General features: G+C 25.6%; 2 protein-coding genes across 2 annotated transcripts in view; one reads left to right on the plus strand and one right to left on the minus strand.

Moving 5' to 3' along the window:
• Positions 1 to 1,201: 1,201 nt before the first annotated feature.
• Positions 1,202 to 6,970, minus strand: LOC127290241 (myb-like protein H). The gene is made up of 7 exons (XM_051318713.1): positions 6,819 to 6,970; positions 6,101 to 6,262; positions 5,643 to 5,812; positions 4,336 to 4,584; positions 4,052 to 4,212; positions 3,302 to 3,391; positions 1,202 to 2,921 (listed from the first exon to the last, which is right to left on the minus strand). The coding sequence occupies exons 2-7, from the start codon at positions 6,244 to 6,246 to the stop codon at positions 1,881 to 1,883; spliced, it is 1,857 nt and encodes a 618-aa protein (XP_051174670.1). The 5' UTR covers positions 6,247 to 6,262; positions 6,819 to 6,970; the 3' UTR covers positions 1,202 to 1,880.
• A 482-nt stretch (positions 6,971 to 7,452) lies between these two features.
• The window catches only part of LOC127290247 (fasciculation and elongation protein zeta-2), a 32,364-nt gene continuing 12,676 nt past the window's right edge, over positions 7,453 to 27,140 (plus strand). The window contains exons 1-2 of the mRNA XM_051318721.1: positions 7,453 to 7,798; positions 13,397 to 13,649. Of these exons, the coding sequence (XP_051174678.1) occupies positions 7,693 to 7,798; positions 13,397 to 13,649 (359 nt within the window). The 5' untranslated portion in view covers positions 7,453 to 7,692. The remainder of the gene's footprint in view (positions 7,799 to 13,396; positions 13,650 to 27,140) is intronic.

Consider the following 27,140-nt stretch of genomic DNA (forward strand, 5'->3'; position numbering starts at 1 on the left):
TTATTATTGTTATTCAATACTTAATTAATATTAATAATAATTACAAAAACAAAAATAATAGGTAATAAATTTTTTTAAATAAAATAATATGTATTATTATTCTTATTTAATATTCAATATTAAATTAATATCGCAATAATATTTAAATATTAATGGATTATAAAGAAATTTGTGATTATTGTAAAAAATGTACGATAATAGTTAAAAAAGAAAAAACATTTTATATGTTGTCCTGTTTTATAATTATTGAATGTGCTGAGTACATATTGAAGATTTGTATGCACAAGTTTCATTTATTTGTTCTCAGAGCTACTGAACTATTTACCTACTTCTTCTTCTTCTTCTTCTTTCTGTTTCTTTCTACTTCAAATATATTAAGAAAAACAAAAAGTACTGCCATGCACTTATAAATTGTGATTTTATTTTTAAACAGACTTTAAATAATTATAAATGTAACTATAAATAATTTTTTTTTATATAATTTAATATATAATATTATTTATCATAATTTTGCTACGATTTTTTCTTTAGTTAAGACACATTTATAAAAAAAATATGTTCATTTAATTTAGTTACCTGCAAAAATTAAATTGTATTGTAACTAAAATGAAATTTGTTTCGATGACTTACCGCAACGTGAGAAAAAACCGTCAGCCTTTAATAATTTATGCTAATTATATATATTTGAAATGATGATAAATAATAATTCTAAAATAAAACCTTTGACATTTTCATTTTCTACTTAATTATTGGTTTTGATCGGATGTTATCTTTCACTTTTTTTTTTTTTTTAATTCTCACTGAATAATTAGCAAAACAATCAATAGTGTTTACCATTTTCTATAAATTATGCATTACAAAAAAAAAATCATCTTAGAAGATTTATTTATAAGGTTTCAAAACAGAACTTTTAATTTTCTTTTTTTTAAATGACCTTTGAAATATTTAATTGAGGCAGCAATAAAATTTTTTAATTAAATTATTATAGATGAAATCAATTTAGATGAAACAAATTTAAACACTAATTATAAATATTTTAAAAACTTTTAATCAAATTTTTCTTTTGAAAAATTAATTAAATTACTTTTTTTTCTGTAAAAAAAAGGGAAATTAAATACGTTTCTTGTTCATAGAAAAAAAAATAAAATTGAAAAAAAGCATTAATGAATGGGGAAAAAAATGACAATAACACATTTATAAGAACTTTATCAGACCTTGAATTTATTAATATAAAAACTTTCTGTGTCAATTACGCTTTAAAACAAACGTAACATATATTGTTTCATGAATTTGTCAAATTATTCGTAAATTTAATACTACATCAATAAAGCACAGCAGATAATCGTCACATAAAAATGAATCAAACATTAAATAAAAAATTAAAATGTCATTAAATTTACCAAATAAATTAATTAAATTTAAATCTATTGGAGTGTCAATAAAAATTAAATGCTAATCTAAAGTAATAATTTAGATTATTCTGTATTGCTGCATTCAGTTTATCTAATATTAAAACACACACTTCAATTATGTTTTTTTTTTTAATTTCTATATTCAATTAAATCGATTAATAATTCCTGACACAAAATATAGATCTCTTAAAGTTCTTTTTTTTTTTTTCTATTACAATGTGGCAAAATTTTTCATCGAGTATAGAAAACACTTTTCTTATCAAATAAGTTATGATAACTTAAAACAACATCAATTAAAAACATTTTAAATAAATTTTAAACAAAAATAATCATTTTTATCTGCAAGAAATTTCACTTCAATTAGGAACGCTCTTAAGCTATTGAGAAAAAAAAATGTATTGTATTTTTCTCCAAATATTTAACTAATATATTTTAGAAAAAAAAATACAATTATATTGATTTAAATAATCAACGATCCATTGAAAGATTTAAAGTATCTGTAGAATCCGAATGATGTTTTTTAGTGCTCATATCTAATGTTGAAGTAAAATCAGTTTTCACATTTGACATTGCCAATTCTTCTATTAATTTATAATTCGAAGTTTCGCCTAAATCTTTTTTTCGTTCTCCACCAAAATCATCAATTAAATTTCTATTAACTGGTTGTTGTTGTGGTTGTTGTTGTTCCTGAGACGTTGGCGATAGGGAAATTTTATAGGGACTTGGAATCATATCTGCGGATGGAAAATCACTCGATCTTCTCTCATTAATTTCTGATGGTATTTCTGGTGCTTTACCAAGTGGTCCAAAGAGACTAGCAATATTTCTCATATACGATGACGAGGCCTTTGTAAAATCATTTAGAGAAAATCCAGAAATTTTCGCCAATTCACTAGGTGAAAAATTTGTTAATTTCGATAAATCGGGATATTTTGTCATTTGTTGTGTGAGACAATCGGTTAGTGGATAATCGGAAGCTCTCGATTTTCCATGATCTAAACTTGGAAGATTTAAAGTTTTTGTAAAATCAGGTGGTGTATATTCATATTCATTTTTTGCATTTTTCAATGAAACTGTAAGTTCACCGGCTCTAAAACTTGGAATTGTATCGGTTTGAAGAAGATGTGTTTGATGTTTTATGATATCAGTTTTCAATAAACCACTACTACTACTACTACTACTGCTAATATTCTCTAAAGAATCTTTTCCTTGATGATGATGATGATGATGATGATGTGATGAGCCAAATTGTTTTGTTATCGAGGCAATTGAATTTGAATTATCTGGTTTGAAATTTAATGGTGTGAGAAAAACATTTCCCGTCGCATTCATTGCATTCGGTTTTAATAATTGCTCGGGTACTAAGGGAAATTTCATTAAAAATGGATCAACATGATTTAATGAATTTGAGAAATTATCCTCAAAACCGGGACATATCATTTCTCGAATTGCATCCCAATAGGAACCGTTCGTTCGATTTCGTCCAGGAAGTTTTGACTGTAAAGAACTCTGCAAGAAAAATTAATATCTAATAATAATTAACGATCTAAATTATGATCAAAGTAATTTTTTTTCATAATTTTTAATAATTAAAGATATTTCTATAGATATTATATAGTAGCAATTTAATAAGTGAATTAATAAATTAGTGAACAATTAAAAATTTGTTTGAAAAATAGAGGTAATCCAGTGACATTTCTATTGCAATTAATGCGATAGTCGTTTTATGATTAGTTATCTAAAGTACATAATATAACGATAGTGACAATATCTTAAGAAGTAAATTATTTATTGTCACGATCAAGAACTACAAGCACTGTCAAGGATATATTTTTCACGTTTGTTTTTGTTTTTTTTTTTTTTTTTAAATAAATTTTAATCTCACTTACCCTCAACCTTTCAAGATAAGTCGTATTGCCGTTGAATATGGTTTTAAAGTCGATCCCACCTTCCAATTTGTAATAATCGATACACTTTTTCTGTAAATTATGAATTAAACGATTACTGTAATTTCGAATGAAAAATTAATGAAGAATAATTGAAAGAAGAAGAAAAAGAATCGATTTACAATTTTTCTATAAATTATGAATCTTAAATGAAAAATTAATCAAGATGAAAAAAAAGAAAGATCTTAAAATTCAAATAGAACTTAAAAAAGAAGATGAAGAAGTAAAAAATTGGTCAAATAAATCTTAAACAACAAAGAAAAAGAAATAATAAAGGAAAATATAATTTTTATTTCGAAAAATAAGTTTCAAAATAAAGAAATTAAAGAATAAAAAAATGAAGTTGATCTCAAAAAATTAACGGAGAAAGAACAGATAAAAATAAATTCGAATAAATTTTGAAAAACAAGCAGAAGATGATAAAAAAAGAAAAAAATAAATTAAAGAAAAAGGAAATGAAATTTTCTAATAGATCCTAAAAATCGGGAAAAATAAACAATAAGAAGAAATAAATTACAAAAAGGAAGCGTAATATATTAAAAAAGAATAAATAATTTCAAAAACATTTCATAAACTGTAAAATTAATACTAAAAAAAAAAATTCAAAATAATCTTGATAATGAAGCTAAAGAAAAAAAAGCAAAAATTGACGATTTACATAAATTATTTTCAACTTAAAAAATTTGTACTTACAATCTCTTCTAAAGCATCTTGTGAGATATAATGCTCCTGAGACAAAGTGTAACTTAAAAGCATTGGTCGTGGATATTCATGTGGTCTACCTTCCGGTGGAGGTAAGGACCAAAATATATTGAAATTTGATTCATAACAATTACCATCAGTATTATAAGGAGCTGTAGAAAAAAATAAAATATCTGTATAAGTTATATTCATTTGAAATTTTTAAAAATTACATAACTCGAAATTTAAATGAAATAAAAAATTAAATAATTAAAATTCAAATTTCAAGCACTTACAACATACGAGACCAACACATGGTGTGTATCCATTATCACTGAAACCTTTCATTTTTATTTGATAATCAAGTTGAGAATCTACATCTCTTAATGACGGTGAGGCATGAGTTCGGGGATGAGAATGATACCAACCAACTAAAATCATTCTTTTCCATTCCATAGCACGTGCTATTTCGCCTTCAACTACAGCTGCTGCAGTTTTATCTTTACCTGCATAACGACACGGATATGCTCCTAATATCGAAAGAGCTAAAACATTTTTTCAAATAATTTATTTTTATTAATTATAACTTTGAATTTAATTGAAATTATTAAGAGGGTTTCTACAAATTTTTTCTTATAAAATTTCATGAGTTTTCCATGACAGGGTTGCCACAAAAATTTTATTTTGTCTTTCTCTGATTCTCAGTCAGAATTTAAATTTTTTCCCTAACCCTAATGAAAACATTTAAAGAGGTTTTCAATTATAAAAACTTAAGAGCATAATTTTTAAAAGCAAAAGTTTGAATTGAAAATTTCAAAAATTATAATTTTAGTAGCATTTTTAGAAATTTGATATTTTTCCAGTACTTTTTATAAAATTCCCTGACCCGTAGCAACCCCGCATGATTTTTAGGCCATAAGTAACATCATTTTCATAATAAATATCAAAAATAGATAAAAGAGAAATATAAAATGACTATTCGATAAAATGAAAAATCAATCAATTGCGCAAATTCCGTTAAATTAAAATTAGATGCAATGTAAATTCTATTAAATGAAAGTTTGGCTAAAAAAAATTGGTATAAAAGAAAATTCCGTCAAATAACAATTCTGTTAAATAAAAATTAAATCAAAAGCAAATTCCGTTGGAAAATTCGATCAAATAAAAATTCAGTGAAAATGGAAATTCTTTTAAATAACAGTTTGATTAAAAGAAAAATAAAACTACGATTCAAGGCAAGTTCAAAAGTAAAATTCGATCAAATGTATACATTGTTTAAAAAAAAATTCTATCAAAAAAATAAAATTCCAATTAAATGAAAATTTGGTTAAAAGCAAATTCTTCAGCATTTGAAGACTCTAAAGAATAAACAAAAAATTAAATTAATTAATAAAATTAAATTAAAAATTAAAAAAAATTTTAAACGAAAGTTAAATGAGAATTTAGTTGAAAGCAAAATAAGGATCCATAATTACAAAAAGAATTTAGGTGAAGAAAAAGGTAGATCTAAAAAAAAAATAGAAAATAGATTAGAGTAAAAATTGAAAAATATTTTTATCTAATACTCGAATGAATTCTGTTAAAATTAAAATGCAATAATTACTATGAGAATTGATGTCCCAATGTCCTCCCAAGTAACCACAGACTTCTTTATCAGTTAAATGACAATGCAGGTCAACAAGAAGTGCTGCAGTTGTGGATATAGTCACTAAAAAAGGTTGAATTTTTCCTAAAGTACTGAATGATGTCAGTTCTACCATTGTGCTCATGTCCCTGAAATTAATTGACGCCCAATGTAATCTGATGTTCAAAAAAAAATCGCGTCTCTAAAATATTTTCACTGTTTCCTTTATTATTTTTAAAAATCAGAAGAAAATCTATGATACAAAAAAAATATACCTGGAAACAGTGAAAATCAATTTAAGATTGATATTGAAAATCATTCAATACAATAAAACCGGAAATATGTAATAGATTAGAAATAAAGTGATTAAAAAAAAAAAAAATTATTTCTAATTACACTTTATGATTTTTCTTTTAATTTTTATTTGAACTACTTACATTGCATGACTCCGAATTCCAAGATTTGTATGTTTAACTGGTACTCGAACTATAGGAGGAGGTGGGGGTTGTGTAGGAGGTTGTGGATGTTTTTCTTGATTATCTTCTATTATTTCATTGCTAATATCCATTGCTTCTTTCTCCATTTTTGTTTTCTATATCCTATATAATAGAAAAAAAAATCCATTGCAATTAAATTATTATTAATCTATATACATTGAAATATTATTATAAATAAAAAAAACTTTCATTTTTTATTTATTACAGTAAAATAAACTCCAAAAAAAACAAAATTAATAAATGAATGAAGAAGTTAAACAGAAAAATTATTATATTTATTTTATAATTTTTAAATTCATTCGGGAACTCCCTCCCCCCTCCGTTCCTTGAAAAAAGGTTTAAATTTAAAATAACAAAAATTGTTAATAGGTAAATGTTTATAATTATTTAAAAATAATCATTTTATTTAATGTGTAAAATATATATTAAAAATCTTCAATTGTAAAGAATAATTTTACAGATATCCTACTTTTCCCGCCAATGTTTTGGTTTTGAAAAATCTGTCAAATTTGACAGTTCTGCACACATTAATATTTACATATTGAATATATATATATATGAACAAATAATTTGTATACAGATGAAAAATTGTTGAAATAACATAACTAAAAATGGTACAAATCGCTAAAGTTATAACATTGTAAAATAGAAAACTTACGTGTTTTATAATTGAAACAATATTTCAATAAATTTTTTTCGTTTTACGCTAAAAATATGACGCTAAATAACGCGATTCCATTGTTTTTTTTTACATTTACAATAAAGTCTAATTGTCATGAAAAACACACATTCTTGTCGGAGGGAAACTACTTCCTAAATTAAGGCTGTGTTCCTGCTGACCCCTAACATGTTCCGATTCAACTAAATTATTACGCGCGGTAAAATTTAAATTATTTTACAACTTGACAATTTTAAAATTTATTTTGGGTTTTATAAACATTAATTTAATAATTTCATCAGAATTAATCGTATTATTATATTTTATTTAATTAAACATAATAAATAATATTAATATATTATTAAATAAATAAAAAAGTTTTTGAGCTTAAAAAAGTTCTTATTAGTCAAATGAAGTTCTTATGAATTCTAATGAAGTTATTTTAAATCAATAATAATTTTAATTAAAAAAAAAAAAAAAAATTTCGAATCGAGCGCCAAACGCAATACCTGGGTCGTTGTTGACGTTTTTCAAGTTCTCATCCCAGTACTCCCTTATTTTCATCCAAGTATCACCATGGTAACGTCCAATCATCTTCCCCCGCTTTATAATACATTAAAGTCGAGTCCCTTTCTGACTCACACAAGAGACGCACCAGTTCGGCTCCGACAGTCCAACGAGTAGGATTGTGTTTTGTCGTTTTAAATTATTCCTATATTTTGTGTCAAAATTTTCCCCGGGGAAAATTTGGACTTGAAAGAAAGAGCGATTGCCCGCGGGCTCTCGTTACTTTAAATTAAAATAACAAAATCTTTCTCTCTTATTATTTGGATATAGTTTGAGTTTTGCCAGGGGGCTTGACCTATTCGATATAATGAGGGACATGGCGGGCAAAATTGCCGAATTAAAATTCGAGGCACCCCTGGCACGATTTGAAGAAGAGGACACGGCCAGTATCAAGAACATGAACCTACTGACAGGTGCGAAAAATTTTATATTTGTTTTTTCAGTAAAAAAAAAAAAAAAAAAAAAAAAAGTCGCTTCAATAAAATATTTCTCTCTGCTTATTTAAAACTATGTCACGGCTTCGGTCATTCCATAATCGGATATACGGTCAAGCTAGAAAACATACATAATTTACAGATTCCATAGACTTCATCTCTTCTTCCTTTTTTTTTCTTTTCTCATTACGCAAAAAATCTTTATTTTGCTTTTACTACTGTGTTGTTGATAAATGATTGTGTTTTCTTTGGAGCTCTGTTATAAATAAGTTGTTGATTTTGTAAACAATCTGTGCTCTATATTGTAGAGTTAAAATTTACATTTTCAATTTAACTTTTACAAAATTAATTTTCAAATTAAGTAATTATAAAGACATTTTGATGACTTTTTAATGAATAATTTGTTTTCTTTGATTCTTTTGAAATTTAATTTATATTTTTAATAAGAAATTTTCTACAAATATTAAATAAAAAAAAATTAAGTGTCATATGCGGTTATATGCATTACATATTGCAATTTCTTAATAATATTTATTTATTTAAGTTTGACATTATTCGCTCAATAAGAAAATATTTTTATTGTTTTCATTAATAAAACGACCGACAGTGATTGTCATTTTTTAAAAGTGTTTTTTAGATAACAAATAATTTAATTCAAAGCAAAGTGTTTTTAATCATTTTTAGTGTTCATTTTTTGGAATGAAATTGCTTTAAAAATAAATTGAATTTAAAATTAAAATATTATTCCGTTAAAAGGGTGTAATAAATTTTCATCTAATATATTATATTACTAATGGCTTTCAAAATAAGTTTATTAATTTAATTAATTTTAATTTTCTATTTAAAAAAATGAGCCAAAAGTTTTGAACGTTCAAATAAACAAATTTTTTTTTGTAAATTCTTTACGAATTTTATTACAAAATATATTGTTTTAAATATCTAAAAAGAAGTTATTAATTTAATATTTGTTTAATTTACTGTTTTATTTTACATTGACATTAAAATTTTTAATAATTTATAGATTTTCATTTGAACGTTCAAAACTTTTGGCTCATTTAAAAAAAAAAAAATGAAAAAATTAACTCGGAAGTAAAATTTCTATTTTTTGGAGGAAGTTTAATAATAAATAGTTGATTGAAAGTCTCTTATATTGTTCAATCTAAATTTTTATGTAATTACAATTTTTATTATTACATAAATTGTAAATTATAATTTATAAACTCTGCATATAAATAAATTTGCAATTTGTAAATTAAAAAAAACTTAATAAAAAAAAATGATAAATTAATTAATTTATTTATTAATTATTCGCGCACATTTTTATTTTCTTGCGTGAAAATGGTTTCAATAATGAAGTGAAATTTTATACATGTTGTATCATTGATGTTATATTATAGAAGAAAATAAATTAAAAGAAAATAATTAAGTGTAGAAAGCAATTGCAAGTTTCGTGAGAGGCAAAGAAAATTATTATAAATCCGTAACGCACTAAATATACATCAATCCCATTGAACTACATTTATCAATTCCAGTTTCATCATTAAAGCAACACAGGCAAAAAAAAAAATTATATATACATTCATTGCAGTAAAAATAATTACAAATCGTATATTTAATTGAAAGAAATTATATTCAGAGAAATTTTTTAATTAAACAAAATATAATTTTTTTTAATTAAATAAAAATATATTTTTCTCGAGAATTAAATATAACCATTTATTTGTTTTAAATAAAAATTTTGTTTCTCACAAATAAATTTTTTATTTGAATCAAATAAAATTTCTATATGAATTAAATAAACATATATATTTGTCTCGAGAGAGTCGAATAAACATTTATTTGAATCAAATAAAATTTATTTAAAACAAATAAATTCATATTTTTGAATAATTCTTATAAGACTTTGTCGCGCGCTCTTAATTTTGTGAGTGGTACTTTTCCAATTTATGAATCTCCTGCTGCTATATTTGAAACGCAAACAAAAAAAAAAAAAGAAAAGAAAAAACAAAATATGTGAAGACAGATGTGAAACTTGAAGGAAGAATTCTAAACATAGTTTGTAATAATCTTTTATATGTCAACTTCTGAAACTCAAGTCAATCTGAGTATATTTATATGAATTTGAATTTGTGGGAAATTGTAACATGTAATAATTGAGATCTCAAAGAAATTTTATGTGATGTTGGAAATAGAGCGTGTGGATCTGGAATTCACTCGAGAATTTCATTTATACCTATTCTATAAGATTAAAAGCATTCCGCGCGCACTTATAAAGTGAAAATAGATTTTCATATTTACAAGTAGTATATATACATATGTCACTCTTTATAATTTCTCATGTAACATTTTAATCAACCAAAAGTTCTATAAATTAATTAATCTATAAATTATTAAAAATTATAATGCCAATGTAAAATAAAACAATAAATTAAACAAATATTAAATAAATAACTTCTTTTTAGATATTGAAAACAATATTTTGTAATAAAATTAATACTTAAAGAAGATGCAAAAAAAATTTCGTTCATTTGAACGTTCAAAACTTTTGGCTCATACATTTTAACACAATTTGTAATTATTACATTTTACATACAAATAATAGTGCCATTCTATGCGTTTTTTTTATCACTTTTCGGAGTAACCTTTTCAAATTAAATGAAACATTTTTTTTTTTATAATATTTATTAATATAAAAGTCTAAAATAATCATAGTTAATAAAATACAAAAAAGTAAACAAACATTGTTTAATAAATTGTGAGTTAACTGTTTTCTAATACATTATTTTTCTTGTGCGGTATTAAAGCGTGAAAAATAAAGAAAATTTTGATCTTTAAACCAATTTATTTGGTGGTGCAGAAAAAAAAGTGAATTTTTTCCATTATTTATTGTTGTATTTTTTAAATAAACAATTGTTTTTACTTAAAAAGTGATTATTTTAGACCTTTATATTAATAAATATTATAAAAAAAAAATGTTTCATTTAATTTGAAAAGATTACTCCGAAAAGTGATAAAAAAACGCATGGAATGGATGACACTGAAGTTACCAACGTTGAATCGACGAAAAGAATTTTCTTTTTCCTAAGATTGAATATTTCCCTGCCTTAATTGAGGATTTTTAGTATTTAAAGATGTATTCGGGACTAAAATAAAGAAGTTTCAATTAAAAAAAATTGGTTCTTGGCCTTTAAACTAATCTGAAAACGAAAAATTCGTTCGTCGATTCGTCGAATCAACGTTGGTAACTTCAGCGTCATTGGAATGGCACTATTATTTGTAAGTAAAATGTAATAATTACAAATTGTGTTAAAATATATGAGCCAAAAGTTTTGAACGTTCAAATGAACGAAATTTTTTTTTGCATCTTCTTTAAGTACGAATTTTATTACAAAATATTGTTTTGAATATCTAAAAAGAAGTTATTAATTTAATATTTGTTTAATTTATTGTTTTATTATACATTGCCATTATAATTTTTAATAATTTATAGATTGAAAAAAATATTTTGTTCATTTGAACGTTCAAAACTTTTGGCTCATTATTTTTTTTTTTTTTTTTTTTTTTTTTGTTAAAAAGTCTTAAACTTGGCTCCTTTTTTGGGATATATATATTTGAATTTGCCTTGAAACCATTTACAATTTTTGTATGAAAAATTTCGATGAGCTTTGCGATTCTATATATATATATATATATATAATGCGGGCAATATTGACTCATTTATATATTGAAGATTTAATTAAATTCAAGGTCGCATTATTTGACACATATATTTGGCGTAATTTATTTTCTAATAAGTAAAATGAGACATTTCTTCATTAAAGAGCAAAATAGTATATTTGCAGATATTTTGCAAAATTAAAGAGATTTATTTTTAATATAGAGAGAAAAAAATTATTTCCGCCCATTTTACAATGAATTCAATATTATTTATTATCTTCATAATTATAATTTTATTATAAAGATTTTATTTTTTTTATTATTAATATATTGGTAATTTATTACATAATAATTCTGACATTTTTTTTTTCAAATTTTTATATAAAGAAAAAAAATTGTTTGAATTTTTGAACAATAAACAATTTTACAACAATTTTGAACAAATTTAAATTTTAATAAAGTTTATAATATATAATTTAAAAATTTTTTAATTCGATTTTTTTTTAAATTTCCCAAGTTATTGTATTATTATTTTTTTTTTCTTCAAATTTTGCAAAAAAAAAAATGTTTGCAGAATAAGAACAAAATTAATCTTCAAAGAATATAGCAATATATAATTATTGACCTCCTGTAACGTCAATTTGATTATTAATTATTTGTTATCACAAACAGCAATGTGTATATAGTGCATACTAACAAACTTTCTTCACATTTACGTTTATGTAAGAGATAAGCTTCATTATACAAATATAGAAACAAAAATATTTTTAACTAACTTTATAGTTTGCTTGTTAAATTCTTGAAGAAAACACGCGTTTTTTTAAATTTCAAATTCAATTTCAATTTTTTTCGAATTCAAAAATTCAATTTAATTCGTCATTTTTTGGCAATATTTCAATGGGTAATTAATAACTTTATATTACAAAAACAAAAAATCTTAAATACCTTAAAACAACTAAATAATTGATGAATTATAGTTAAAATTGAAAGAATGATATAAAAAATTAGTAAAATTGGTATTAAATTTTTACTGATAATTTTTAAATTAATTAAAATTATTAATTGGAATTATTATTATTATTTATTTATTATAATAATGTAACATAGATAGATATTATATCTTTATTAATATTGGAATTAATTAATATTAAGTAATGAGTGTAATTATGTAATAGATCGTGGAAATTATATAAGTAATATATGGTTTAATATATTCGTTGATTAAAATTTGTTTAAAGACTTGAATTAAGGTAAATTAGTATTAATTGTGATTGATAGAAGTATAGAACATTGAACCTTAAAGATGGTCATTTAAGGGAGGAAGTCTTTGTTAGGTTTGCTGATACAGTCATATAACCGGTTTGTGCCAAAAACGGCACACTCGACTCTAAAGGGTTCAGAGTATCGACCAACTCAACTTTTATATCATATAGTAGAAAACAAGTGCGGTCAAGAAACGTTACAGTGTTATAAATTTTCACATTTACTATATATATTTTCATTTTATTCACAAAATGATTCCAATCATAAAAATCCGCAGTGCAAATCACGGTATAATTTTTATAAAAGAAAAACCATTCTCTCAACCAAAAACTATATTTTAATAAACGAAATAAATATTTTAAAAATCGCACAATTAAAATTTTCTTTAATTTAAATATTTTTCTTTCTCTTTTAAAATTTTGGTTTATTTGTACGAAAAAAATTTTTTAAAGTTATATTTAAATCTGAGAGAAAAGTATTTTTATTCATGTGATTCAAATAAATTAAAGGTTTGAATAAAAAATTTCTCTGCGTGTAAAGTGATGTTTAAAATGATAGAATTTTCTTAAGCCTCTAATATATATATATGTTTCGATATAGTGAAGCGTAAAAATGACCTGGTTTTCATTGTTTTTTGTTTTATTCTTTTGTTTTTAGAACAATTGTTGGATGCGAACCTCGAGGCTAGTTTCGGTGAAAATTGCAATGCAAACGAGCCAGTAACGACACATGAAAATGGAACAGATATTCTTCAAGAGGGAACTTTTAGTCCCTTCAGCGGAAGCTTAGAGGACTTAGTGAATACCTTCGACGAGAAAATCACTTCCTGTTTCCGTGATTATGGGACTGATGTTGAATCCCTAGCGCCTGTACAAGTCCGAACACAAGAGGAGATTATGAACGAATGCCAGTAAGTCTTATTATTTTTTTTTTTTACACATTTTGAATTTTAAAATTTTACTACACTTCCAAATTTAATACACTGAATGAAAAAATTTATTCAATTCAAATAATCGATTACTTGACTATTGTCAAATAAATATTTCCTTGAACCAAATAATTTTGATTTAAATCAATTAAATGGTATTTCGTTTTCAAGTACAAAAATTGTTGGTTTTAATACCATTTATTTAAATCAAATAAAAATTTTTTGGTTCAAGTAAATATTTATTTGATAATAGTCAAGTAATCGCTTTACCAAATTTTTAATATAACTTAGTAATTTCAGTTGATAAATTAATTTTCAATCCTAGAAAGCACATTTGAGGTAGAAAACTATCCTACACGGAAAAAAAGAAAAAGTAACTTTTACTACTTTAAAAGTAAAATTGGACCTGTCCGAAGTTTCTGCGCATCTCTGGCAACTTTTACTCCAAAAATAGTAAAATTTACTTCAGAAATAGTAAAAATTACTACGGAAACAGTAAAATTTACTACAGAAATAGTCAATTTTACTATTTTTCGAGTAAAAGTTGCCAGAGATGCGCAGAAACTTCGGACAGGTCCAATTTTACTTTTAAAGTAGTAAAAGTTACTTTATTCGTTTTTCCATTTTTCTCCGTGTAGAAAAAATTCAAATTTCGGTATTTCTTGCAGATTTTGTGTTTTTTGTAATTTTTTGGCCATATTTTTGATCCTATCAAAAAACGCTATCTTCTTCCTTATAAAAAAAGGAAGAAAATTATTTATAATAAAGTTATTTTGCGTTAAATTTGAACATTCTAGTAACAAAACAATTTTGGAGTGGTTTTCTACCCCAGATATGCTTCTACGTATGAGCCAGGTATGTTGTGCTGTCTAGGGTTAAATAAATTATATTTTGCCTAAACTGTATATATGGTTTCGCAAGTTAATTATTGGATTTAAAGAAAAATGTTCTTTTAAAAAGTAAATAAAAAATTTAAAAAAAAAGTAAAAAATTAAGAACAATATTTTCTAAATGGAAAAAAGAATATGGGAAAAGAAAAATTTATTTGAGAGTAAAATGATAAAATGTGATATATGGAAATAAACTCTTATTAGGTAACAACGATCATTTTAATCGTTTAATGATTTAAGAGGCTGTCTCGTTGGTATCGATTTTCTACTTTCTACCCCTTTTGTTAATGTCGAACAACTAGAAAGCAAAGTGATTCACTGAGCTTTCAAGTGTGTATATAGCTATCCCTATATACTTGTCTCTTATTTTTCCTCTATATACCATCGTCAATCCCCGTCCTGTATTAGCTCTTCTTCAAAACTATGTCACATAAATTTCAATTTTCATCTACAATCCTGTATTTTAAAATACATTTTATCAGATGAAACGCTTTGCTTTTAGAATTTACAATTTATCCATTATTGATTTCTCCTTTAAACGGAAAAGAAAAATTTGATTCAAAATTATATTTATTTTTAGCATCTTAAACTTTGTACTTCTCAAATCTGATCTATACGACAATTCATAAAGTTATACAAATTAAAATATCAGAATTTTTAGGTTTGGAATCTTGTGAATTGACAAAATACAAACTGCCAACCACGTAACCCGAAACTGTACAAAATGTCGCTAAATTTAAAAATTGTTGTAGGGTAATTGACTATTTAAATGAAAAATTGCAATAATGAAAGAAATTAGTAATATTTTTTTGAAATTTTAATAATCGTTCAAATTCATTTTGAACAATGTGTCCAGTAGCTTTTGGAAAATAGGGAAATATAGACGGGAATTAGCATAAGAAAGTCAAATGAAAGAAAGTTTGGCAAAAGTAAGTTTTGTTTGCATTTTATATAAAAAAAACCTCAGTTTCTGTCCAATAAATATGAAAATTAAAAACCTGCGGTATGTGAAGAAAGATAATACGTATATTGATTATAGAGTAAATGAAAAAAGTGTGCCGCTCTCACTGTTTCCAGTCTACTCCCTGTATATGTATATGTTTGCTGTATTTGTAGCTTTCTCTCAATAAATGGACTCAAACTCTTAAAAGGAAGTGCGAATGATAAGATTATGTAATACATAGAGCACTTAACGCCTAATAAATAGTAATCTAGCCCGAGGTGTGTTTTTATGAGTACAGCTCAAGTGTATCGAAACATATATACATAAATAGTATACCTATATATATATATATACTGTGGTACACATGTATGTACTTTACACACATGCTATACAAAAGGGTTGATCCATGCATGAAATTGATCAATTGTCAACGAAAGCCTATTACATCATCTTTCGACACTTTAGATTTTGAAAAGGCGACGATGAACTTGAGATTCCCTTAACGAAGACCCTTATTTTTCTCACTTTCTTCGAACCATTGACTCCCTCAGGTAGAAAAGAAGTCATACTAACCCTCAATCATGTCAAGGTACACAATACGCCCCTATTATCTAGAAAACGGAAATTGGGGAAAGCTGCACTTTTTCAATGCCGAAGAGCCTATTTCCTGAGATTTTTATAAATTGCATTCAAAGTTTATACTTGCAGTAAAATTTCGCTTACAAATTAATTGTCACATTTAAAAAGTTTACAAGGGAAGCTAAAAATATCAGACACCCGAGAATTAAAAAATTCTTCTATTTAGTACCTAAATTCGCAATTATAAACAACAACAAAAATTACTGTGATGACAAATTTTTATTTGACAGAAATTCTCTTTACCCAACTTTTTATATTCTAAATATGTCGAATTTTAATTTAGTTATGAATTCCCATTGAACAGAATTTTATATGTGGTTTTTTTAGTGACAGAATTTCCAATTCACCAAAACTTCATTTGTCCGAATTTTGCAAATGGCCGAAACAATTATCAATAAAATTGTGATTTTTAAAAATCGTGCCAACAACTTTTTGTTCATTATTTTTTCGGTCATTTGCAATTTCGGACAAATGAAGATTCGGTGAATTGGAAATTCTAGCACTTAATAATTCGGTTAAATTAAAATTCTTTCTATTAAAAAGTTAGGTAAAGAAAATTTCTGTAAAATAAAAATTCGGTACATAAAAAAGTTATAAAAATTAGTTTAATAAGAAATTCTGTTAAATGATAATTCGAAAAATGAAAATTTATCTAAAGAATAAATAGGTACATATCTAATAAAATTCTTTAAAATGAAAATTATAATATTTTTTTACAGTATACAAGCAAATCTCTATTCCCTGGAAAATTATCTGATGAGTCCAGGAAATAGAGGTCTATTATTAAAATTGTATAAAATTATATTCGTGAAAATTCACAAATGTATTATATTAACTTATTTAAGGCCAGGTCCAAGTCGTGTCAGCTGTTCCATTGAAACTCCAAAGGAACAGCTGACTCGGCCTGGACCTGGCCTTAAGTTATATATAAATTCTATTAATATTTAATAGAAATTAGAATAATTTTATTTTATTTACTAAATTAACTAAAACATGTTATATTGGAATATATATATATGATTTCATGAAGTCGTTATATAGATATACTTTAAGATTAATATTTTTTGCTATGCGATTATATCCAAAGAAGTTAAATAAGCTCTAATTTTAGAAGATTGATGACATTTTGTCTCGAACTAGGGCTTAGATTTTAAAATGTCTTGAAAATGTCAGCAACTAGCTCAACATTATCTCTCCTTGGCCGCGGTATTCGAATGCACACTATAAAGTTTAAAGATTACTCTCGCTAAATGCCCAGCGGCCTTTTGCCAAAAAACTCGAAATTTCAGACAAAAATAAAGTCTCTAGAGTACTTTCCATACATTTTTTTTTGTTTTTTCTTCTATCCAGGCAGACATTTTATTTTACTTTGTAAGTTGAAATTTTATTTTTTTACATATTAAAATGTGTGAAATTTCACTCCCTTTTATGATGCTGAAGTTTACAATGTTTATGATGAACGATTTTTAAAGAAATATTTTTTATTTAAATCTTAATTGAAATTTGTAATAATAGAAGTACCTAAAAAGTTTTCCTTTAATTTAAAATATTTTTAATTTTTTAGAGACAAATTCTGCAGTGTATATGAAAGCTTTTTCTTATTCCCCTAATCCTTAATAATCTTGATTTATTGTTGATACCTTTCTTTAAAATACATACATACAGTATTTACTACAGTGATAAGGCAATGAAATCGGTGTTACTATAGGCATTAAATTGCGAAAATTTTTAAATCCATTTATCAAGATTAGGGTCACATATGTTTTGGATACAAATGTCTCTACAGCTTTAAGGATTTGAATACATTCACATTGCTTATTGTAACAATCTAAACGAATCATGAAATGTTTGGAAGTGTTTCGAAAATAGTATATTTACATAGTCTCGTATAATATAATATATAGTTAAATTACTTTTTGAATGACGCTGAAGTTACCAACGTTGATTCGACGAATCGACGAACGAATTTTTCGATTTCAGATTAGTTTAAAGGCCAAGAACCAATTTTTTTTAATTGAAACTTCTTTATTTTGGTCCCGAATACATCTTTAAATACTAAAAATCCTCAATTAAGGCGGGAAAATCTTCAATCTTAGGAAAAAAAAAATTCTTTTCGTCGATTCAACGTTGGTAACTTCAGTGTCATCTTTTTGAGGGCCTTCAGGAAAAGAAAATTATTTGGTTCAAATAATGAATTACTTCCCGAGGCGAAATTTGAATCCTCTTTAGCTTCCCTTAGAACCTAAATAGGCCCTCTTTACGATCTTGTAGACTCCCGTAGGCCCTCCTTTGAATCCAAACGTGGAAGAAAGGTAAATTTGCGACTGGTTGAGGAAGCTAAAGAGGGTCTAGTTCGATTAAAAAAGTACAAAAAAAAACTCTTTTAATTATTTTGATTAAAGCAAAATGAATTTTTTCTTCACACAATATTTCTTTAATTACCCTTTAAAAACTGGAATTAACATATTTTGAAGCGTTTTCAAAAAATTAATAGAATTAGAGCAATTTCAAAATTTTCAATATTTTAATCAATTTTTAGACCCTACTTTAAATCCAAACGTGGAAGAAAGGGAAATTTGCGACTAGTTGAGGAAGCTAAAGAGGGTCTGTTTAACTCTACTTTACTCCTTGTAAATTAGGGCTTAAATTTCGCCTCGGGTTTACTATCGTCAAAGAAATTTTTGAACCAAATAATTTTTATAGTTGATTTAAGGAAGTTCTCTCCCTCCAACGTCAGTCAAATCAATGCCCATTTAAGTTTTCATTTGTATCACGTAGTACTAGCTCAACGCTTGGCAACGTTGGATTATACTTCCCCCGTTCCGTTTCGTGTCGCCTGCTATTGTTTGATTTATTTTCGTTAAACAATAATAACAATAATTTATTATTTTAAAAATCTTAATTTTTTATAAGCAAATTCAAATTATTATTCATTATTATGAATCTTTGAAGAATATACTATTATATGTATATACTACTTATATTACTTTCAAATTTCGCGCTTTTTCTATACCTAACCTACAAGACGCAACGTTGCCAAGCGTTGTGCTAAGTAATTTCTGATTGTCAAAATACGGTGTTTTTTTAGACAAAATAATTAATTGTGAGTCTCCTAAGCCAGGTCTGATCAATTTTATTAAAATTAAGTGAACATTGGCTATTAAACTTTATGTATATAAAGTTCCAGTAATATCTTTTCGTCAGATTTTTCACAATTTGAGATTTCAGACCAAAAAATTAAATTTCCCATAAGAACCCGTGTTAAATGTGAAAAGAGAAAATTATTTATATCTTTTGTCAAAATCCACCTAGACCTCTAAAAATTTAACTACATCTTCTTTAAACCATTATTTATCAGTTTATCAAGTTTGATAATTAACTCTTCGTCATTTCTGTTTGCGAGAGAACTTCCTTAATAATAGCACAGCCACACAAAAAAATTTCTTTTCTGGCATATGAGGGTTATAGACCATTGTTTACTATATATCACTCACCCCAAGTCGAACGCTCTTATCTGTTTCTGGCAGTTTGGAAGAAACCTTTGTTTTAAGTACAGAGTAGAAACTACGTATCTTTAAGAAATTTTTATAGAACCAACGCAACTATATATAGGTTTTGTACAGTACTTAGGTTGGTTCTAAAAATTTCTTAAAGATACGTAGTTTCTACTCTGTACTTAAAACATAGGTATCTTCCAAACTGATAGAAACAGATAAAAGCATTCGACTTAGGGTGAACGATATGTTTTTGGTGTCGCTGAAACCGTATCTGAAGTCTAGTTTACCCCATCACATCAGGATTTTCATATAACCTCAAAAAGACTTTTCAGACCTTTTACCCCATAATGTCAGATTTTTAATATAACCTTAAAAAAGAGTCAAAATGCAATGACCTAACCACCAGGCTAAAATTATTTTTTCTATTCCTGTAAAGACTATTTGAGGTTATGTCAACAACATGACCTGATGAGGTAAAATGGATCTCGAATTTAGTTTTAGCGACCCCAAAAACATTTGGTAGGTAATTATACCCTGATCCCCATGTCAGAATTATTATTTTTTTTTTTTGGTTATTGTGAAGATTTTTTGAGGTTATATCAAAAATTTGATGTGATGGGATAAAATAGACTTTGGATTCGGTTTCAGCGACTAAAATAAAAATTATTTGTTACAAATATTAATATTATTATTTGATATATAAGTCAAGCAATAGATTATATTTAAAGTTTTTTTTCGGTTCGTATGGATGAACAGTCAAAATTTATTAAGAGCAATGCAAATTAATTTGATTAATGGTTGCGGTAATTTGAAATCATAAAGTAAACGGGAGAGAAATGATTGATAATCGGAGCTTAAAGAACTTGGTAATTATATAGTATGGAAAGGTATACAGAATTACGCGTCAAACACAGGAAGAGTAGATGTAATGTAGGCTGAATCGCAAGGATGCATCATGAAATTAACGCTTGACTGAGAAATCATTCAACGAGACTTATTTGAAATGATATATGTATATATGTGCGTATATACAAACTTTAAACGTGTACGTATTAATTATGAATATATTAACAGTAAATGCATATACATATAATATTATTTGTCGTTCGTATTAACGAAATACGGTTCTCTTTCACCAGAATTATATTTATTTTCGTTTAATTTTCATTTGTGATTACTTTGTCATTTATTTCATTGATCATTTGTTATCTACATAAACTTAACGTTTTATATTTTCATCATCAATTTTAAATGCACATCAATAAAATTATTTATTGAATAAAATTTTGAAAATATTTTTAAAATTATTTTAATTTTGCTAGTCTTTAAATACCAGTTTAAAATATTTTTTTCAATTGAAATAAATCAGAAAAGAAGGAAAAATTTTTATATCATAAAAGTAAATAATGAACGAGAAGATGAGAAATTAAAAATTCCACTTTACATTGAGTCTTGGACAGGTGAAGTGATCGTTAAACCGTGAAATTATAACTTTGTATTCAGAGTGCATCTGCACACAATGCAATTATATACCTCTCCAGTCAAATTTCAATCTTGTTAAGCACTCCTACACTCAGGAAAGAAAGTGGTTTTTAATATAAGGATCTCTTTTTATTTCTCATTTCTGAATGTGAGGGGGGTTTTCATTATTGCTTTATAATCTTTATTAAATGATAAACCTTTTTCTATAATTGATTTCACTCAATCAAATGAAACGAATCGAATTAGCTATGATATAGACTTATAACTATTTTCGATCACTCTATGTCAGGTATATGTATATATTTGAATCAAGATTTTATACTCTCTAAATTTAGTAATTTTTGATTTACTAAAGTTTTAGTGAAAAATGACTAAAAATGGGCAATTTCCAAAAATTGGTTTCCAAATAACCTTGCTTTGAACCTAAAACATTTTTTTTTTAATGTATCGTCTAATTTATATAATTTTATTATATAATTTTGACGGGGCGCATAAATTATCCCATAAAAATAATTAGTTAAAATTTTCATTTTAAAGAATTTTATTAGATATAATTATTTTTTAGACGAATTTTTATTTTTCCAATTAACATTTGACAGAATTACTTTTTAAACAAATTTTTACTTAACATAATTCTTATATATCGAAATTTTATTTGGTAGAATTCTTAAAACGCCGAATTTTTATTTGTCCGAAATTGCAAATGGCCGAACAAACAATCGACAGAAAGATTTCGGGGCGATTTTTAAAATCAACCAATTAAAAATTATCCATAAAATTGGGATTGGTTGATTTTAAAAATCGCCCCGAAATCTTTCTGTCGATTGTTTGTTCGGCCATTTGCAATTTCGGACAAATGAAAATTCGACGTTTTAAGAATTCTGCCAAATAAAATTTCGGTGCCTAAGAATTCTGTTAATTAAAAATTCTTTAAAAAAGAAATTCGATTATTGGCAATATTTTTGGAACTCAGTAAAAGACAAAAACATATCTTTGACGTTTCGAGATCGGTACCCCAATTTTGACGAAACATTAAAAAATAATTTTTTTAGGTTAAAAGCAAAGTTATTTGGCAACTTTGCACCAACCTTGCTACAAGCTTACCGTGCAAGCTTACGGAGCAATCTTGCGATAATCTTATTGTGCAATCTTTCAGTAAGCTTACACTGCAATCTTTCGATAAGCTTACTGCAAGCTTATGTGCTACCTGGGATGTAAATTTTTTTTGAAAATGTGAGGTTAGGTATGTCGGCACTGTCAAGTATTGTTTAGGGTTGAAAGAAATAATAATTTATATATCAAAAATAATGGTTTATATAAAAAAAATATATTCTTTTGATACATCGACTTTTAGAAACAGCTGTGAAGTGCCTTTATATTCTTTTGCAATGGAAAATATTTCTGTCTCTCTGTTGCGAATGACAATTCACGGTTGTGGGGGGCTTTATATAATGTCAAAATTCATTAAGAAGGAATTTTAATGCATTATACAATATGCTTTTACGCGTGCACGTACGTGCTTTTCACTATAGAAGCGATAATCGGTTTCCCCTCACAGAAGTTCCGTCTGTGCAATTTATAAAAAAATCAATGGACTTTCATGGTTCTTCCTTTCCCTATAGAACTTGTCATTAGACTTCTTTTACGCTCAAGATAAAAAATACGCACAGAGTGCGTATAATATAAATATGTGTGTATTGTCGAGTTTTATATTTGCCATTAAATATATTAACAATAAAATACAAATTCAAATATTTAACCCACCAAATGTAATGTTATAATGTGGACTCGAAGGATTAATTAATGTTCCTTATAGAAGCAAAAATGTAATTTAATTTGCTACATCATAAAATTTTTATCTATGAGATATTAAAAAATTCAGTTTATAATTACATCGAGTGTTTATTATTATATAACCGGAGCTATATATAACTGACTCTACTATACTATAGCATACTTTTCTTTAATATACTTTATTAATAGTATATTTTTGGGACGCATGAATAAGTTCTAAAAATCAATTGTTAGAATTTTAATTTTATGGAATTTCATTTGTCATAAAATTATTTTTGAGCCGAATTTTTATTTGTACAAATTAGTATTTTGCAGAATTTTCATCGAAACTATTTTCTATATTACAGAATTTTTATATAATAGAAAATTCACTTCACACAATTTTTATTTGTTCGAATTTTTATTTATCAGAATTTTTATTAGCTCGATTTTTCATTTAACATATTAGGCATTTTAAAGAATTTTTATTGGGTAGAATTTTCTTGCAGATGATTTTTCATTTGTTCGAATTATTATTTGATATAATTTCCATATAATTGATTTTTCATACTGCAGAATTTTTACTTAACCAAAAAATCATTTAACAGAATTTCCAATTGATAGAATTTTCATTTGTCCGAAATTGTAAATGGCCGAACAAACAATCAACAGAAAGATTTCGGCGCGATTTTTAAAATCAACCAATCACAATTTTATGGATAATTTTTAATTGGTTGATTTTAAAAATCGCCCCGAAATCTTTCTGTCGATTGTTTGTTCGGCCATTTGCAAATTACATCAAATAATAATTCGAACAAATGAAATTTCATCTGAAAGAAAATTCTATGAAATGAAATTCTACCCAATAAAAATTCTTTAAAATGCCTATTATGTTAAATGAAAATTTGAGTGAATAAAAATTCGAACGAATAAAAATTGTGTAAAGTGAATTTCCGGTTATATAAAAATTCTGTAATATAGAAAATAGTTTTTATGAAAATTCTGCAAAATACTAATTTGAACAAATAAAAATTCGGCTCAAATAATTATGACAAATGAAATTCGCATAAAATTAAAATTCTAACTAATGATTTTTAGAACATAATAACCTATAATTTACCTAGAATTTTCATATAACTGATTTTTTATACTACGTAATTTATACTTAACCAAAAAATCATTTAACAGAATTTCTAATTGATTGAATTTTTATTTATCCGAAATTGCAAAAATGGCTTAACAAACAATACACATATAATAAAGTTTCTTTATAATATACATATTGAACATCACTATCGAACAAATTAAAAACAATTTTAATTATTATTATTATTATTATTATTATTATTAATTTCAAAAAAAAATTGTTAAAATGGGATTGTTATTAAAACTATTCGGATTGTTCAGTAAAAAAACAGAATTGTTTAATGAACAAAGAAAATTGTTATGAAACAGTTGAAATAACAAAACTAAATTGTTAAATCGGCAATACAATTTGTTCTATTAACAAAGCTTTGATCCGTTTAATACAATTTGTTCAGTTTCTTCGCCTTCTAAAATAATCGATAGCAGATTTCTGTAGGTCATATCACAAGTTTCATTTGCATGAAAATCTGTGGAGCATGCAGCTTCTGAATCAAATTCTTTAACCTGAAACAAAAAAATTATTTTGAGTTGAAATTTGTTGTTACATAATATTTAATATACATTTTGTATTTTTTGAAGTGAGGTTATGTTCAATAGTAACCGAGTATAACTTACCGATAAACGATGAAATCATCTCTTCATCCATTGACTACACTTGCAATAGATTTCTCACTTTAACCGGATTCATTATTTAACAGCACTTTGTCATTTTAAAAAAAAAACTAATAATAAAAGCAAAAGTGGCACATGTGACGGAAGCAAACGACGCGACGATCTGCACGCCAGTTTGCGAGAATTCAAGATGATCACGTGACATGGAACAATAAACCTGTCAGCTGAACAAATCCGGATTGTTCCATCAGCAATCGACAGAGAGTTTGCTTCTGCAGCTGTATGGAATTGCAAACTGAACAAAACTGACAACAAAAAATTCGTATTGTTGTTATACATACATACATTTGTATAGACAACAATCCGAATTGTAATATTAACATTTCGAATTGTAATATCAACAAATCTACTGACAACAATCAAAAAATTGTTTGCACCATAATCCCATTTTTCTCCGTGTATGAAAACTATATTTACCTATTCCAGTAAATGTATTATCCGTGTTAGAGTTGTATCTTTGTACGAATACATTTATCTGCACAATATAGGTAGTAGAAAAGCTCATATAAAAGTAGAAATAAAAAACATAAAAAACAAACTACAAAAATGACAATAATTGTACCCAAAGGAAAAGAAGTTTAGTTTTCCAGAACAAATTTACGATCATACGTGACATTTGAGTACCTATAGTTTTTTTTTTTTTTTAAAAAGGTGAAAAAGTACATATAAAGATGATTTTCACTAACAATAGAATCCTTTCGAGACCTTGGAAGTGTTGTCTCGTCCCTTGTAAGGAGACTTACCTGGCAACCTGACCTTCTCCCTAGGGGCTATAGGTATATATATATATATATATATATATATATATATGTATATATAATAAAACGCAGTGTAGGTGGATGAACCTAGCATCAACACGTTATATCCTTGCGCTTCTACAATTATATAGAAAATCAATATAATAAGAACCACTGAATGTACCATCACACGTCGTTTGTAATTATTCTGCCATATAATCTTGATATGCCACTCCAATTATCATTGGCTGCGCGTGTGATTCGCGGTGGTAGATGACCAGACACATGAAAAATAAATCAGTCTCATGAAGTTCCCGGAAATTTCGCTCAATAATACCTATATGTGCAACTCCCCATTATCTACAGTTTCATATTTTATATCAAAAGCGAATGACCTTATATATATATATATATATACAGAAAATATATTCGCGCGATATTTTTAAAAATTTTATTGAAATTCGATTTTCAATTATATGAATAATAATTTTCCTGCTGCGTGTTTGCGTGACCCATTTTTTTTCTATTTTACATCTGCGCAACTTTCGATCGTTATATTATTTCATTATATACTGAATTATATATTATTATTATTTGACGATATTATAATATTATTGAATTTAACATCGTGTTTGAAAAAATAACATACGGAAAAAATATTTCATAATAATATAATTTATTTCTATTTATTGTAAATTATATTAAAATAAATATAAATAATTTCTAATAGAAAATGTGCCTAAAATTCTGAACGTTCACATGAACAGAAATTTTTTAATCACTTTTTTAACTTCAAATTCTATAATAAAATATTGTTTTCTGTAACGAAGGTGACGTATGCATAATGTTTATGATAAACAATTTTTAAAGAATTAATTTTTTTAAATGAAAAATTCTATAATTTTTTGCCGAAAAAATATTTCTTTATAATTTGTTGATTAATGAAAACTACATTTTTTAGGCAAAAAATTGTAGATTTTTTCGTTTTAAAAAATTATTTTATTTCATAAATTAACAATTTATTAAATGTTTAGTGTCTTTTTTTATTTTACATTGCTGTAGTAATTTTTCAAAGTTTATAGACCAAAAAAAAATTATTTTGTTCATTTAAATAAACGTTCAGAACTTTAGGCACATGTTAATAGAAAATTATAATTATTATATAAATTTACAAATTATGTACATATAATTTGTAAACACCACAGTTTTCCTAAAAGTATCAAATTGAGACCAAAAATTGCATCAAATCTTTGCAACGTTTTGATGCACATAAGTTATATCAAAAAGAGATCGTTTTGTGTATCATTTTTAGAAATGATACACGAAACGGTCTCATTTTTTGATGCAAAAAATTTAATCAATTTATATCAATCATGGCCGAATTGAATCGACTCAAAATTAAACGAATTTTTTTCAGATATTTTGGTAATAGTACAATTGCGGAGACCATTTCACTATTTAATTTGAAAATGAAAATAACAGAAAATCAAAGACAATGTGCAATTCGATAATTAAAAAGTGACAGCTTATAAACATAACCTAAAATGCATGAGAAAAAAATTTGTCGATAAAATCAATATAGCCGAGCTTTTTAGAAGGTAGATGGCAGCACTCATCTATTTTTTTTCTTTAAATTTTTTCTGAATCATTTTTATAAAAAGCAAAACTGCCATCTAAGTACCTTCTAAAAAGCT

Source organism: Leptopilina boulardi, unplaced genomic scaffold (assembly GCF_019393585.1).
Source record: "Leptopilina boulardi isolate dan_hultmark-lab unplaced genomic scaffold, ZJU_Lbou_2.1 LbouV2_58, whole genome shotgun sequence".
NCBI classification, from domain to species: Eukaryota; Metazoa; Arthropoda; class Insecta; order Hymenoptera; family Figitidae; genus Leptopilina; species Leptopilina boulardi.